This window comes from Haemaphysalis longicornis, unplaced genomic scaffold (assembly GCF_048455015.1).
Source record: "Haemaphysalis longicornis isolate Haplotype H1 unplaced genomic scaffold, Haemaphysalis longicornis Haplotype H1 scaffold_148, whole genome shotgun sequence".
In the NCBI taxonomy this organism is placed as follows: domain Eukaryota; kingdom Metazoa; phylum Arthropoda; class Arachnida; order Ixodida; family Ixodidae; genus Haemaphysalis; species Haemaphysalis longicornis.
Window position 1 is genome coordinate 79,937 of NW_027526254.1, and position 13,763 is coordinate 93,699.

At 48.0% G+C, this 13,763-nt stretch overlaps 1 protein-coding gene across 2 annotated transcripts in view; it reads right to left on the minus strand.

The window, feature by feature from the left end:
• Positions 1-13,763, minus strand: part of LOC144165710 (uncharacterized) — a 133,999-nt gene that overhangs the window by 16,565 nt on the left and 103,671 nt on the right. For both annotated transcript variants that reach the window (XM_077695507.1, XM_077695506.1), the window contains exon 7: positions 12,463-12,596. In XM_077695507.1, coding sequence (XP_077551633.1) covers positions 12,463-12,596 — 134 coding nt within the window. The remainder of the gene's footprint in view (positions 1-12,462; positions 12,597-13,763) is intronic.

Genomic DNA, 13,763 nt, shown 5'->3' on the forward strand with positions numbered 1-13,763 from the left:
GCTTGCCATGCTGGAGGATAGCGCGGCTTCTGCGTTCTTGGGAATATAGAAAATAATATAGGGTTCCAAATCTTTTTTCTGTCTACATAATTTGGCCACTCACGTGTTCTGTGCGCGGTAAGAACGCAACAATGTAACGTGAGTTCATTCATTTTAGGTTTTTTTAGAGGGACTAGTCGCGCCCGCTTAGGTTATCCGGTGTTTGTTTGAGGCACCCGTTCATCCCTTCTGCCGTATGCGGTGGTGAGAAAATCCAGTTTGACGGTCAAAAGAATTGCTGTCCTTTCCTGAACGACAACGTCATAAGTCTAATTTTATGGTTCTAGAACGTACGTTATTCTTATATGAATGCAATGCTTGCAAACGGCGAAGTATTGAATAACCCGACTTTCGCCTTGCTTACTGCTTCAAAAAATCGTGAGGATCTATTGCGGGCAATATTCACCTAGGCTATGAGGTGTGCTTTAGTAGGGGGTGTCAAAAAAACTCCACTCGTCTCAATCTTTACCGTGTTCCCAGTTCTCCGCACACGCGATGTTTCTATTTACTTATTCATATGATAATGGCTGATGCGATGGACATCGACCCACGGTGGGTGATATCTACTTCGACGTTTGTGATGTCTATTTTTTTTCGCACAGCGCAAGTTCATTCAAGTAACTTTGACTTATTCATGAACGCTGCGCCATTCTTAGCTAGGTAAATCCTTAGTCCGCTACGTCTTTTGGAATCCACCCCACACCGAGATGCGAAAGCCGTCGACTACAAGGCCTGCCACCGGAGTTGGTCTCCTGCCAGAAAAAAAAGGGGAGTTTACGGCTAACACAATGATGAACACAGCTAGGCTACCCGTACTCTTGCAGTGCCTGCTATATACATGAACGTTTTACTCGTCCCTTCGGACGACACGGAGAACAGGGAGAAGACCTAGAGCAACTTGAACAGCACGTATCCAGTCTCACGTCAAAGCTTGTGTTTTATATCCCAATCACTACGTTCAGGTTTGTTTCAGAACCATTAAAGATCCGTATAATTCTCGCGCGGGCTCAAGACCAGATTTGTGTAGGAATTCAGTAACGGTATAGAGACAAAATTTAGCCAAGGTCCACCCTCTGACTTCTCCGTCACCCCGCCAATTTGTCGTTGTGTTTATTCAGAAATAAAGTAGTTCTTTAGCCGTCGGCACGCCATGATGACGAAATAAAAAAACTCGGTTCTCTATACACGGAGTACCAGAACAATGTATATAAGGCCCCCTCCGTTGTCGCAGCATAATTGTCCACGCATGTTATTAAAAGATGAAGAAAAAGAGACGATTCTCGAACTGCCAGAAATCATATTTGAAAGAAAAAATCAGTACGTTCGCAGACAATCGCGTCCATACCATTGTAGTAGCAACGAGCTCCCTACGCCAAACCGTCCTCTCTACGTATTCCGGCCAACTAAGCGGACTCGTCCCGATGACAGACTTCATTAACGACCTCCTTCACGTACCGTTGTAAGACGTGCTGCAAAAACTAGAGAATTCTGCACCTCGAGAATCACCCTGAGAGCCGTAAGCTATGACCTATGTTACTGCTGCTCATTTACATTGCCAACTCGTACCTCCTCTTTACCCGTACATTACATCCTGTCCGTGTAATTGTGGTGCAGCAATCCACGCCATAAAATGCGACATATGATGAACCACCGATCATCACTCAGTGTGTTGTGACGGTGGAGAAGCTAGACACAGGCACCGTCGTTTTCTCCTACAAACCACAAAGTTCCAAGGTGTCTACCTCAACGCACCATGCCCCATGCCTAGCCACCCCCAAAAAAGTCAAGCGACTATCTCTATTAGACGAGCCCACGCCCTTAGCCCAACCCTTTCCCCGTTGTTGGCTTAGAATAAGCCGGTCCAGCCAGGTTGCCACTGGATCTTTAATTGGACGCGTTGAACTCACAAAACTGCTTTAGTGAGGTAACTTTGCAGTAATATTGCAGCACCTCTCGTAGATTACCTCGGATCTAAAAGAATAAGCGAGGTTTAGAGAACAGAAAAGGTCGTCGCAGAGTTCAGTAGCTTGCCTTTTAGGTACTACACAGGACATCAAAAATTGAGTGCGGGATGGCTTCTTCATCAACAGTAAACCTATCTGCGTAGGTGAAGGAATTTATCAGCATAACCAAGAGTAACGGTAGCGATGAACTTAAAAAGCGATGCAGGGTAAAGATAGTGCAAACCTATCAGTTAAAAGCAAGCTCAGATGGTGTGACCCTAAACAGTTTCTTCGAAGACAACGAATCGGCAATGAAGGAAAAACCGCAGATCAAGTTGGGACAGGAAATATTAACACGGAAATAGCTGAAAATCAAGTGGCAGAAAGTGAGTGGAATAGTTGGAGTATGCAGTAGTAAGGTTCGGCAGGAAACACTTGTTTTCGTTGTTCTCAGAAATTGCCTGGTTATAATGAGCACAATCTTCTGAGAACAAAATAGGACAGTGGCAAGAAATATCCCTAACGGTAAAAAAATAAAGTGGGCTCATTCTTTCTGGCATCACGCTAGTACGAAACATCCAAAGCAGAACTCATAGAGTAGTTGGGGGCAAGGCAACCTTGGACGTTGAAAGTAAAGTAGGAGAACTAGGAAAAAAGAGAACTAGAAAAGCAACGCGGGACCTCGCAAGAAACTAAATAGCAAAAGTGAGGAGAAATAGGAAAGAAACGCTGTACCTGGAACGAAAAGAGAAGAACCCTGTCGCTGACATGCAGGCAGTGATGAGGCGCAGAAGTTTAAAATATTCCTTCAGAACAAATTCGCTCTTTTTAACCAGTGAGAATGGGGACACTGACGGCATGCTAAATGATAACCTAACAACGGCCATTGCAGTCAGAAGCAGCTGCGAAAAAAACAGCAGGTAGAAAACACTGGCCTACTCAAAAAAGAAAGGACCGCATTGTGAAACGGAGGAAGATAAAATTGTCGAGTATGGTGGACCAGATGTATTTGGTGCATCTGTCCAAATTTATTACGACAAGTAAATCAAAATACACTTGCGCGTACTATATAGATGTGATGAAAAAATAATGACGAGTGGAGGAACCTCGAAAACATGTAACAAGAAGCTACCTATTAGAAAAGACAATGTACGAAGTCAGAGAACACCAGGGTAGCAGTACGCATACCAAGGGCAAGATTATCAAGGAGGGAATGGGCACAAAGTACGTTTTTTGATATCTTTGGCAAAGCGGAGAAAGTTTTAAATCCTGCATGCTTAGATTGTGATAACCCACGAATAAATAAAGAAGTACGAAAACATTCAGGGGCACGAAATATAAATAGCCGCAGGTTCCGACCATATAACTAGCGACCTTTCAAAGGAGGGTTCTTATATTGTACAAGAAAAGCTGTGTAACTCATTATGCAGCTACGTGAGGGCATAAATTGCCCGTAGTATGAAAAAAAAACATCAGTGCATTTCTGATTCAGAAGAATGAAGATACCTAGGACGTTAAGAATTACGGACACATCAGCTATTTTTCGTTGCACACAACCAGTTCACGAAGGTTATAGTTAACATTTTTGGCGACTGCCTAGACTTCCGTTAAGTCCGGTAATTCTTTGCTTTAAACTTTATACTCCGTAGCTGGTGACGTTGAAGTGATTATTTAGGATATATAAAATACAGCGGAGATTGCTAGTCCCAATGGCATCGCATTTAGAGACTACGGAAAAGCGATAATGCAGTACACACCGAATCAGTGTTGTAAGCGCTAATAAACCAGATAATATTGGATACCTCTTAGGACCCTCCGTCTGAGATATCTGCTCCCCAAACACAAATTCGGTTCGAGCCTGTATCACTCTTGCGAAACTGAGCGATGTGCGAGCATGATAATCCTTCAGAAGAAAAGCGATAGTTCCCTCTTCAGAACGGGAGCGCGATAGGAATTACGATCTCAACAAAACTTTTCGCAGAATGTCTGGAGGTGTTCATAGGAAGCTTTACAAGAAAAATGCGGGATTGCGAATACACTTGGAATAGTTGCGCCACTTGAGGTTTACAGATGACATTGGATTGCTCAGTGACTGTAGTAATAAATAACCACGCCAAAAGTGCCGTCTTCTGAGCAGGTAAGGCAAACCTACAAGAAGAAGAGTGCAATTGCCCTAGTTAGGCTGTCAGTGCTAATTCCAGCTATGAGAAAGAAATCCACCAAAAAATAGGTGTGGGCCTCGGTGCCATAGGCAAGAACTCCGAAAATAAAAAGACAGCTACCGCTTATCGCAGCTATCATTATATACATCAGGTTCGCTCTGACGGGATGAAATATGGGGACAAAACTTCGCGCCTCATCAAAACACTGGAAAAAAACAAGGGCTTGCTCGATTCGCCGTAGGAACGAGGATGATAGGAGCAGCGCTCACTGACAGGAAACGACCGTCCTAGATGAGAGAAGGGAGTCTAGCAGAGGATATCATAGTCCTAATTTGAAACACAATGTGATTCATGATGGCCCTGTACAGAGACTAAATTGCCATCGGTGTATCCCCCAGAAAGCGGATGTACACGAAGGGGTAAGCATTTAACTTGATGGAGGCAAGAAATTCGCGATTTCCGAGGCAAAGAATGGTTACGGGTCGCGCACGATCGGAGTGGTTCGAGGTAACACTGGCGGTCCTGAAGAGAATATATTGCAAGTGGGGCCGATTGGTTTATTCTGATCCAACTGGGTACACTTCACAACCTTGGTACTACTGTGTATACAAATAAGCTAATCACGATGATGACAATTATGTCCGCCATTGTCACAAATTTACCCCGCATATGACGAGAGCCTTTATAACCTACGAACCCCGCGAGATGGTTCGATGGTTTGTTTGTTTGCTCCTGAGTGGTCCATTCGTCATAACTAGATGGCCTTATGTTATTTTGTGCTATCGTCACCATCACTGCGATTACAACAGAAGTTTCACTTCGAGATTCCGGAAGTGCGTGTTTGCGATAAAAGCACAGCCGCAATAATCGCTCGTGCTCTCGTTGTCATCGTGCGTTTCAAGTTTTGAGAACACCGTTGAGCTTGAAACCCCGAATTATGTCCTGCCTTGATAGCACGGCGAAAACGGAAGGCGCTTACCCTTCAGGAAAACCCTCACGTACTAACTGCAGTAGACAAGTAGCCAGTGCAGAAGAGAGAAGACATTGCTAGGTACCTTGCATTGCTACGCGTGGTGTTTTCCAACGATCGCAAAAAGCAGCCATCCTACATTCTCAGGTTTTTAAGGTTCAAAAGAATAGTTGGAGAAACGCATTGTTGTAAGTCAAAGCTTCACTGTTTCCATTCATTTTCGAAGGTTTCATCACTGCTGCGTTTTCCTGGTTGTTACATTTTGTTTTCCCGGACCGGTGAGAAATGTATGAACGGCGTACAACTGTAATCTGAAGAACAGGACATGCCTCCTAACAAGCGAGAACTGTAATTATTGAATTGAAGCCCCTGTTTTAGGTTCTTCGCCTAGGAGATGTTCCACCTTACATGCCTTAGTTCTTTTTGTAAGCGGGACAAGCTTTCCTTTTCTATAGAACCACACACTTTTCAAAGACAAACTGACATTAGCTTCCCTCCCGGTGAGTGCCAACACTTCGAAATTAGACAACCATGGCCTATGTTTTTCTCAGTCTCCTGTGTCGCATAAATTTATAACACCTCCGAGATCATTTCACCGTGCACTTCCGAAACACGTCCCGCGTGGTCACTGTACGGTAGAGAAATATGGCCTTTCAGAGACAACAAGCCTCCGCCTTTATTGGGGAACTTGCCATTTTACAGGCTGGACAGATGTGGAACAAACCTTCCCTTTCATTTGGTCCAATAAGACAATCGGAAATTGAGCATTCCAGTTACCGTAAACTTAAACGAAAATATTGTGTTCGATCACGGCCGCAACGTCGAAACTATTTTGGCTTTTTTCAAAACTACACTGTGCCCCCCCATTAACAATATTTCTGGAGATCATTCTCCAATAGCTCATTCTGAATAATGCAGCCTTAATTGTGCACAATATTGTATTTGTACAGACAGTATATGTTTTGACTGCAGGAATACTTTTCTTGATAACAACACTGCAAATTCTGCTTCATAGAAGTGTACAGTGCTCCCGCTGCACTACTGTCACAAACTTCAGGCCAGGCCCTCCATTTTTTATATTTGCGCGGCTGGCATGACGGCCTCCCGGACGGGGGTCGGCCATTTTGCGGCGCGCTGAGGAATCCGGTGGTCCCCTCGGCTTGGTGCTTACGCCCTTTTTTTCGCCCTGCCTGCTACGAGGACAAAAGTGGGCTGCGACATTCAAGCGTGCAGGTGCAGGGGTTGACGTCACGATCGCTAGCTCGGACGCGCACGTGCGATCGTGGCGAGTTGCCGAGGGCCCCGGGAGGGGGGAACAGAGGAACAATGGTAAGACGTCAGTGCAGGATAGATCCGCGGCCGCCAAAACTTTATTTAAGGGAGCCCACGCCGTCGCTTGGGGAAGTCGGCTGGAGATTCTTGAACGTGCTACGCGGGGAAGGGTCCGGGTGTGACTCGCTTTAGCGGAAGTACCTTGGTAGGCTCGCGACCGATAGACCAACGCCTCGGCTTAGCGCTCGAGAACGCCCGTCGTCGCGAGTCCCATGGCCGACCAGCTTCCGCACCTCTGAGCCCCGAAACAGGTTAGCGGCTGCCCGGCGAGGCCGGCTCCACCTCGTCGTGACTTTCCACCAGTGAACCAGCGGATTTTTCTTGCCTTGTAGATACTTTCTTTAGCCGTGCCTCCCTTTCGTGATTCTTTGTTCCATCGGATATCCACCTCCTCCTTGTTTTTTCTAGCGTCACTTGTAGCTAACGAGCTGAGAGTTGGTTTTTTGTGTTTGGTGTAGTAATTGTCGTTGTCGAGGGTAACGATGATTGAGGGAATTTCACGTATTTTGTACAGCTTGCAGAGCTGCGAGATTTTTTATAGTAAGTGCTGTTGTGGGGGGTTAACCATGTTTGTCCTCTAGGGTGTTTCGCGTGTTGCGTACTTGCTATTATTTTTTTGTAGTTGCTTTGCCGCGGTTTAACAAGTGTTTGCCTCTAGAGTGTTTCGCGTGTCGCGTACAGCTGTCTGAGTTATGTTTCCGAGGTCGAAGGTTAAGGTATAGGCCACGGTGGATCGAGTGCCTCCGTAGGAGCCACCTTGTGTATTTGGTTGTCCTTTGTGGTGTTACTATCTAGTTAGCGCCGAGCGCTGGCCTCCCAGCGCGTGTGTGCGCTTAGTGTAATGCACATTACTTCCTGCACGCACAAGGCCGATGAAGTGTGAAGGTTTTTTTTTGGTGTCGGGCGTTGCCCGGTAATCTCTTGTTGCTGTTTTAAACATATGTAGTTAAAAACGTGTTCGAGCATCTCCCTTCTGATTTCATTCACCCCAGCAATCTCGCACACGTGAAAACTCACGGGCCGGCCACCCTGCTAAACTATAAACAACTGTTGCCTCACGCCCTTCTTCATTGGTTTTTGCTAGCGGACGGAATTATCCAGGGGAGGGGTTTGTGACAATAATTGGCGTCGGCGACAGGACCGGTCAGCCGCATGTTAAGGTTGCTGAAATCAGAAAGGCTCACTGGTAGTAAAGCTAGCCGCTGGCTCGTGCGTTTGTTCTCTGAGCTTATTGTAGCCTGCACCTCGAGGGAATAAAGGCGGAGACAGAAAAACAAATTGAACTGCGACGAGCCCTCGGCTTTGAGGGCGAGGACCTGCCAGAGTATGTGAAGGAGCAGACTGCACGGCGCCTTGACGAGCAGAATGCGGAACGCGCGTAGCGCAGAGAGGAAGAAGACAGGGAACGGCAGAGAAAAAAAGAGGACGAGGAAAGTGAGTGGCAGAAATGACAAGAGGGGTTCGGACGGGAGCTTTACAAGAAAGAGCAGCAGTCCCAATTACGAATACAAGAAATAAAAAGAGAACATGAGCTGGCGTTGCAGCGTCGCGAACGTGAGAGCCCTACTTCCGGCGCCGCGTCAGAGGGGTCTGCTGTTTGGGAACGAGCAAGATAAGCCCGTGCAAAGTTATACCACCCTTTAATGAGCAACGCGACGATTTAGACGCGTACCTCTTACGGTTCGAACGTGTGCCCGAGGGCCAGAACTGTCCTACGGATGAGTGGGCGACTTCCCTGAGCTTCAGTCTGAGGGGCGAGGCATTGAGTGTGTTCTGCCGCATGCCCGCAGCGGAGTGTGCGGATTATGATTAGTCGCGGCAGCCCCTGATGGCGACATTTCGGATGACCGAGGAGGGTTTCCGCGAAAGGTTTCGGTGAACCACGCCTCTGAACGAGGAAACGTGCTCTCAGTTTGTGACTCGGCTGCCCAACTTTCTGGATCGGTGGATAGAGCTCGCGGGAGCAGACAGGACTTGTGAGGCCCTTTTCGAGTTGTTCCTGAGGGAGCAGTTTTTGTCTATTTGCTCTTCGAGTCTGGAACTGTTTTCGAAGGAGGGAAAGGATGCCGTGTTAGTGGACCTTGTGGCTAGGGCGGAGCAGTACGTCGAGGGTCATGTATGGAGCAATTTTGCGTTTTGCGAGACGCACTGTCCCGAAGCACAAGGCCGCTGGGGATGCGACCGGGCCGACTGGAAAACGGGCCCTGCCCCGGCGCCTCGCACGAGTAAGGGTTCGGAGGCGAGGCAGTCCTACCTGTGCTCCCGCGTGGGACGCTTTGCGAAAAACTGCCGCAGCGTTAAGCCCGGTCGGAGGACGGATCAGGCGAAATGTTTCAAGTGTGGGAAAATGGGCTACCATGGCTGGAAGTGCATGCTGGAGGCGCCGAAGAAACCGTCGGCATATCTAAAGGAATCTGCCTCAGCAGGTGTGGAGGAGGGGTTCGACGAGCTCAATAACGGAGGGGAGACCACAGTCGTCGGCCCGGGTTTCGTTGGGGAGTCATCGGCGGAGACCCAAGGACGGCCAGTCGTGGAGGGGTTCGTCGCCGAGAGGAAGGACCGCGTTCTTAGGGATAGGGGCTGCAATACGGTCATTGTGAAGCGGTGCCTGGTTTCAGACAAGGACCTAACCAGGGCAAAATCGCCTGTCTGCCTTTTGGACCACTCGGTGCTAATGCTGCCTTAGGCTTCCATAATGGTTGCCGCCTCCTACTTTTCCGGTCGCCTGAAGGCTGAGTGCCTAGAAAACTCGATGTACGACCTGGTTTTGGGGAACGTTGATGGAGCCCGACCCGTAAATTTCCCGGATCCACACTGGGACAAGGAGGCCAAACTCCAAGCCTCGGCACCGGGCGACGAGTTCGAGAAGCACCATAAAAAACAGGCCAAGGGACCGCGGCAACACGAGAAGGGAACCGCCTGTACGCTTGAGTCGAGTCTGGCGACGCGACGTGAAACCCCGTGGTCACCCGTGCCCAAAGTCGCAACGCGGCGCCGCTCCGAAAACCGAGGATAACGGGCTACCTTCCGAAGGTCCGAAGTTGGTCGCAGTGAGCTCGTGCAAGAACAGAAGGGCGCCCCAACTTTGAGGACTTGCTGTGAGCACGTCGGTCAAGTTGTCAACAGCAAGCGAGGAAAGCAGAGGCGATCGTGGCAGGGGCATGAACGGAGCACTACATGGGAAAATGGAGACTCAAGTGATATGGAGCTCCCACCACCACGCCAATCGCAGTCTGTTCAGGACATGAAGGTTGGGACCGGCCTTACTGAACGACAGCACGAGGGGACCCGGAACTTACCGCTAGGGTTCAGAGAAATATTCTCCGATTTGCCAGGGTACTACAGAAAGTTCGTACCAAACCACTCCCACGCGCCCATACCCCGTTTTGGTCTAACGGGTAAGGGACAGCCCACCTCGGTAGCATGGGGGCGGATTACATGAGCCTCCGGGACGGGTGTAGTCGGCCTAAACGTGCTGGGGTAGCTTGTCGTAGCTTCAGTGTTTTGGATGGTTAAAGACGTGGTGCATGTTTTGTTATGCTGAAGGTTTTTTTTGGTGTTGTTGTCCGCGTGATGCTGCTTGTGTCCCCGAAGCATGCAAATAGACTTTCGGCGTAGGGTGACTTTTTGAATGTGGTGCGTATCCATTCTTTTCGTAAGTAGGGGAGCACACGCGTGTATTCTACGCACGTGAAATGTGCTTTAGTGGAGGATGGGTCTTTTGGGGGGGATTTTTGCGAGAACGAAGTGTGCGATGTTTCTCGTTTTGCATATTTTTGCGTAAGTGGACCTTGGGTGCGTCAGTGGCGCGCGCCCACGGTGCGCGAAAAACTCGAACAGTTGTGTGCGTGGTGTGGTGGCGCGTGAACTTGCGCACTGCAGTCGACTGAAGGTGCTCTGCCGGTGGGAGCGTGCTCAGGTCCGTGAGTGCGCGTTTCAACGATTCATCCGAGCTGTGCGACCAAAAAAAGACATTGACTCGTCACGAACTTTCTTGTTGCGTTTCTTTATTGCCTGTCTAGGGCAGTGTGTATGTGTGGTGGCCTGTGTGTAGGTTAGCATACTATGGGAGAATATTCTTTAGGGGGGAGCAAGGGTCACCAACTGCAGGCCAGGCCCTATATTTTTATATTCGGGTGACCAACATGACGGCCTCCCGAATGGGGGCCAGCCATTTTGCGGCGCGCTGAGGATTCTGGGGGTTCCTTCGGCTTGGTGCTCACGCCCTTTGTTTCGCCCTGCCTGCTACGAGGACAAAAATGGGCTGCGACATTCCAGCGTGCAGGTGCAGGGGTTGACGTCACGATCGCTAGCTCGGACGCGCGTGCAATCGTGGCGAGTTTCCGAGGGCCCCGGGAGGGGGGAACAGAGGAACACTGGGGAGGCGTCAGAGTAAGGCAGATCCGCGCCCGGCGGAAGTTTATTTAAGGGAGCGCACGCGGTCGCTTGGGGCAGTCGGCTGGAGATTCTTGAACGTGCTACGCGGGGAAAGGTCCGGGGAGACGCGCTTTAGTTGACGTACCTAGGTAGGCTCGCGACCGATCGACCAACGCCTCGGCTTAGCGCTCGAGTTCGCCCATCATCACGAGTCCCATGGCGGACCAGCTTCCGCACCTCTGAGCCCCGAAACAGGTTAGCGGCTGCCCGGCGAGGCCGGCTCCACCTCGTCGTGACTTTCCGCCGGTGAACCGGCGGGTTCTCCTGGCCTCGTGGAGACTTTATTTTGCCGTGCCTCCCCTTTGTAATTGTTTGTTCCATCGAATATCCACCTCCTTCTGGTTTTTTCTAGCGTCACTTGTAGCTAACAAGCTGAGAGTTGGTTTTTTGTGTTTTGTGTAGTAATTGTCGTTGTCGAGGGTAACGATGTTTGAGGGCATTTCACATGTCGTGTACAGCTTGCAGAGCTGGGAGATTTTTTATAGTAAGTTCTGTTGTCGGGGGTAATGATGTTTGTCCCCTATGGTGTTTTGCGTGTTGCGTACTTGCTAGTATTTTTTTGTAGTTGCGTTGCCGAGGTTTAACAAGTATTTACCTTTAGAGTGTTTTGCGTGTCGTGTACAGCTGTCTTAGTTATGTTTTCGAGGTCGAAGGTTAGGGCGTAGGCTACGGTGGATTGAGTGCCTCCGTAGGGTCACCTTGTGTATTTGGTTGTCTTTGTGGTGTTAGTATCTAGTTAGCGCCGTGCGCTGGCCTCCCAGCGCGTGTGTGCGCTTAGTGTACGGCAGATTACTTCCTGCGCGGACAAGGCCGATGGCATTGTGATGGTTTTTTTATGGTGTCGGGCGTTGGCCGGTAATCTCTTCTTTCTGTAGTAAACATATATAATTAAAAATGTAGTCAAGCATCTCCGTTGTGATTTCGTTCACCCCAGCAATCTCGCCATACGTGAGAACTCACGGGCCGGCCTCCCTGCTAAAATATAAATAACTGTTGCCTCGCGCCCTTCTTTATTGGTTTTTAGTAGCGGACGCAATTATCCAGGAAAGGGCTTTGTGACAAATACTAACTACATCCTCTCCATTACCGCAAACGCCTTGCACTTGTGTTTTGTTTTGTTATGTTATGTTTCCCGCCTCCATGACCCAGGGAACACTTCTTCAACAAGGACCTCGCCAATACAACTTACACCCTTCAATCGTCGAAATGGGCCGCCACCACCAACCTTCTTTCTAATGAATGTTATGAAATCTTTTTCATGAGTGACCTTACAAAGCTTGGAGAAGTGCTCTTTTATATATATCGCTAGGAAATCTCTGCATTTCTCAACGCATCAAAATTAGGCCAGTATATATTATTGAATATTTGTATTGTGCATTTTGCTACTATTTTATTGAACGGTGTCTCACAATGGGTCCTTTGGATAGGTTGAATATTGTACCCATTGGCCTGCAGCATTCATTATAGAGATGCTTGAATCGAAAATTTTTTTATTTTGCAAAACTAGCCTCTCCAGTTTGTCTGCAAATGTGTTACTACTCATTTTATTTCCACAGTAATGTTAGCTCAATGTACTCACCTGCGAGCGGCGCAGTGAAGAGGCTTGTTTCCGTTTCCGTCTTCATATTCCACGTCCACGTCATCTTCGAGCACGCCATCGAGCAAATCTTTATTGCCGGAAAAGCAGGCAGCGTGCAGGCATTGCCTGCGGAACTGCGGTAAAGAGTACCAAGCGGAAGACAATTGAGCCAAGCTTTTGTTTGATTACAGTTTCTTCTTTTCGGTACTTCAAAGTGTCCTTCCGCTCACTGCTGCTGTTGTAAAGAACTCTGGTGTAAGTGCATTCCATAACCTAATCTGCTTGAAAATATATAATTCAAAGATATAGGCAACTTAACCTAAACAATCTCGCCCGCTTTTACCGATGGGCAGTGGAAAATGCTGCAAGCAAGTGCATGGACATTGGCTGAAGTTTTACGGAGGAGGTCTGCAAAGTTAACGCACACCATAGTTTTCTAATTTTCCAAGAAGAATGAAATGATTGCTTAAGTCAAATGCTTTGGAGAAATCTACGTATATACCTAAAGCCATTTGTTTGAGATGGAAAGCATCTATAATTATTTCTTTTTTAGTCAAGAGGGCTTTTCGGTAGAATGATCCTTCCTAAACACATGTTGAAAGCCTTGTAACAAATTGTGGCGCAAACACTTCAGACAACCACACAGACGACACGTTACACTGCACCCATTACTATGTTTAGACGGCGACCCGATGATTTCCCGTAAGCGCACTTCGTAGTTCCGAACCTACGCGATTTTTTTCTATTTAATTGCTTACCACGCATCTTGAATACTTCGCCCTTTATACCAGTCTTCATTGCCTTTTGTGTCTTGTCACGTTTACTTTTGCTGAACTGACATATGTAATGACCCTTCACTATTATAAGCTAACAGTTCCTCGGCGCTCTTTTCCCTTAGTCGGCGTTGCGCCAGAAAAATGCCAACATCACGATATCATCATAAAAGGTTTGCGGCCGCACAAAATGAACCATACCTCTGTTTATGGTACTAGGATCACTCCCCCACTTATGTTTATCTTCATTTTCGGATCAGTTTCATTTCGTCATACAGGCAAACTTTGAGTATCTTGTCTACCCCTTGCCGCACAGAGCGTAAAAGCTTTGTAGTGCCTTTATTTTCGAGTCAAGAACTTGGAGGGCACCCAATGACGTAAAAAAGGCGTCTATTCTGAAAATAGTGCATATAAAACGTGTTTCATAAAGTCTGGCGTCTATTCGTGTCAATAAATGAATCAGCCAGAAATCATAGCATCAAAATAGGCACTTGAATTGTGTTCGGTCGATACTTTTGACGCCGTTCC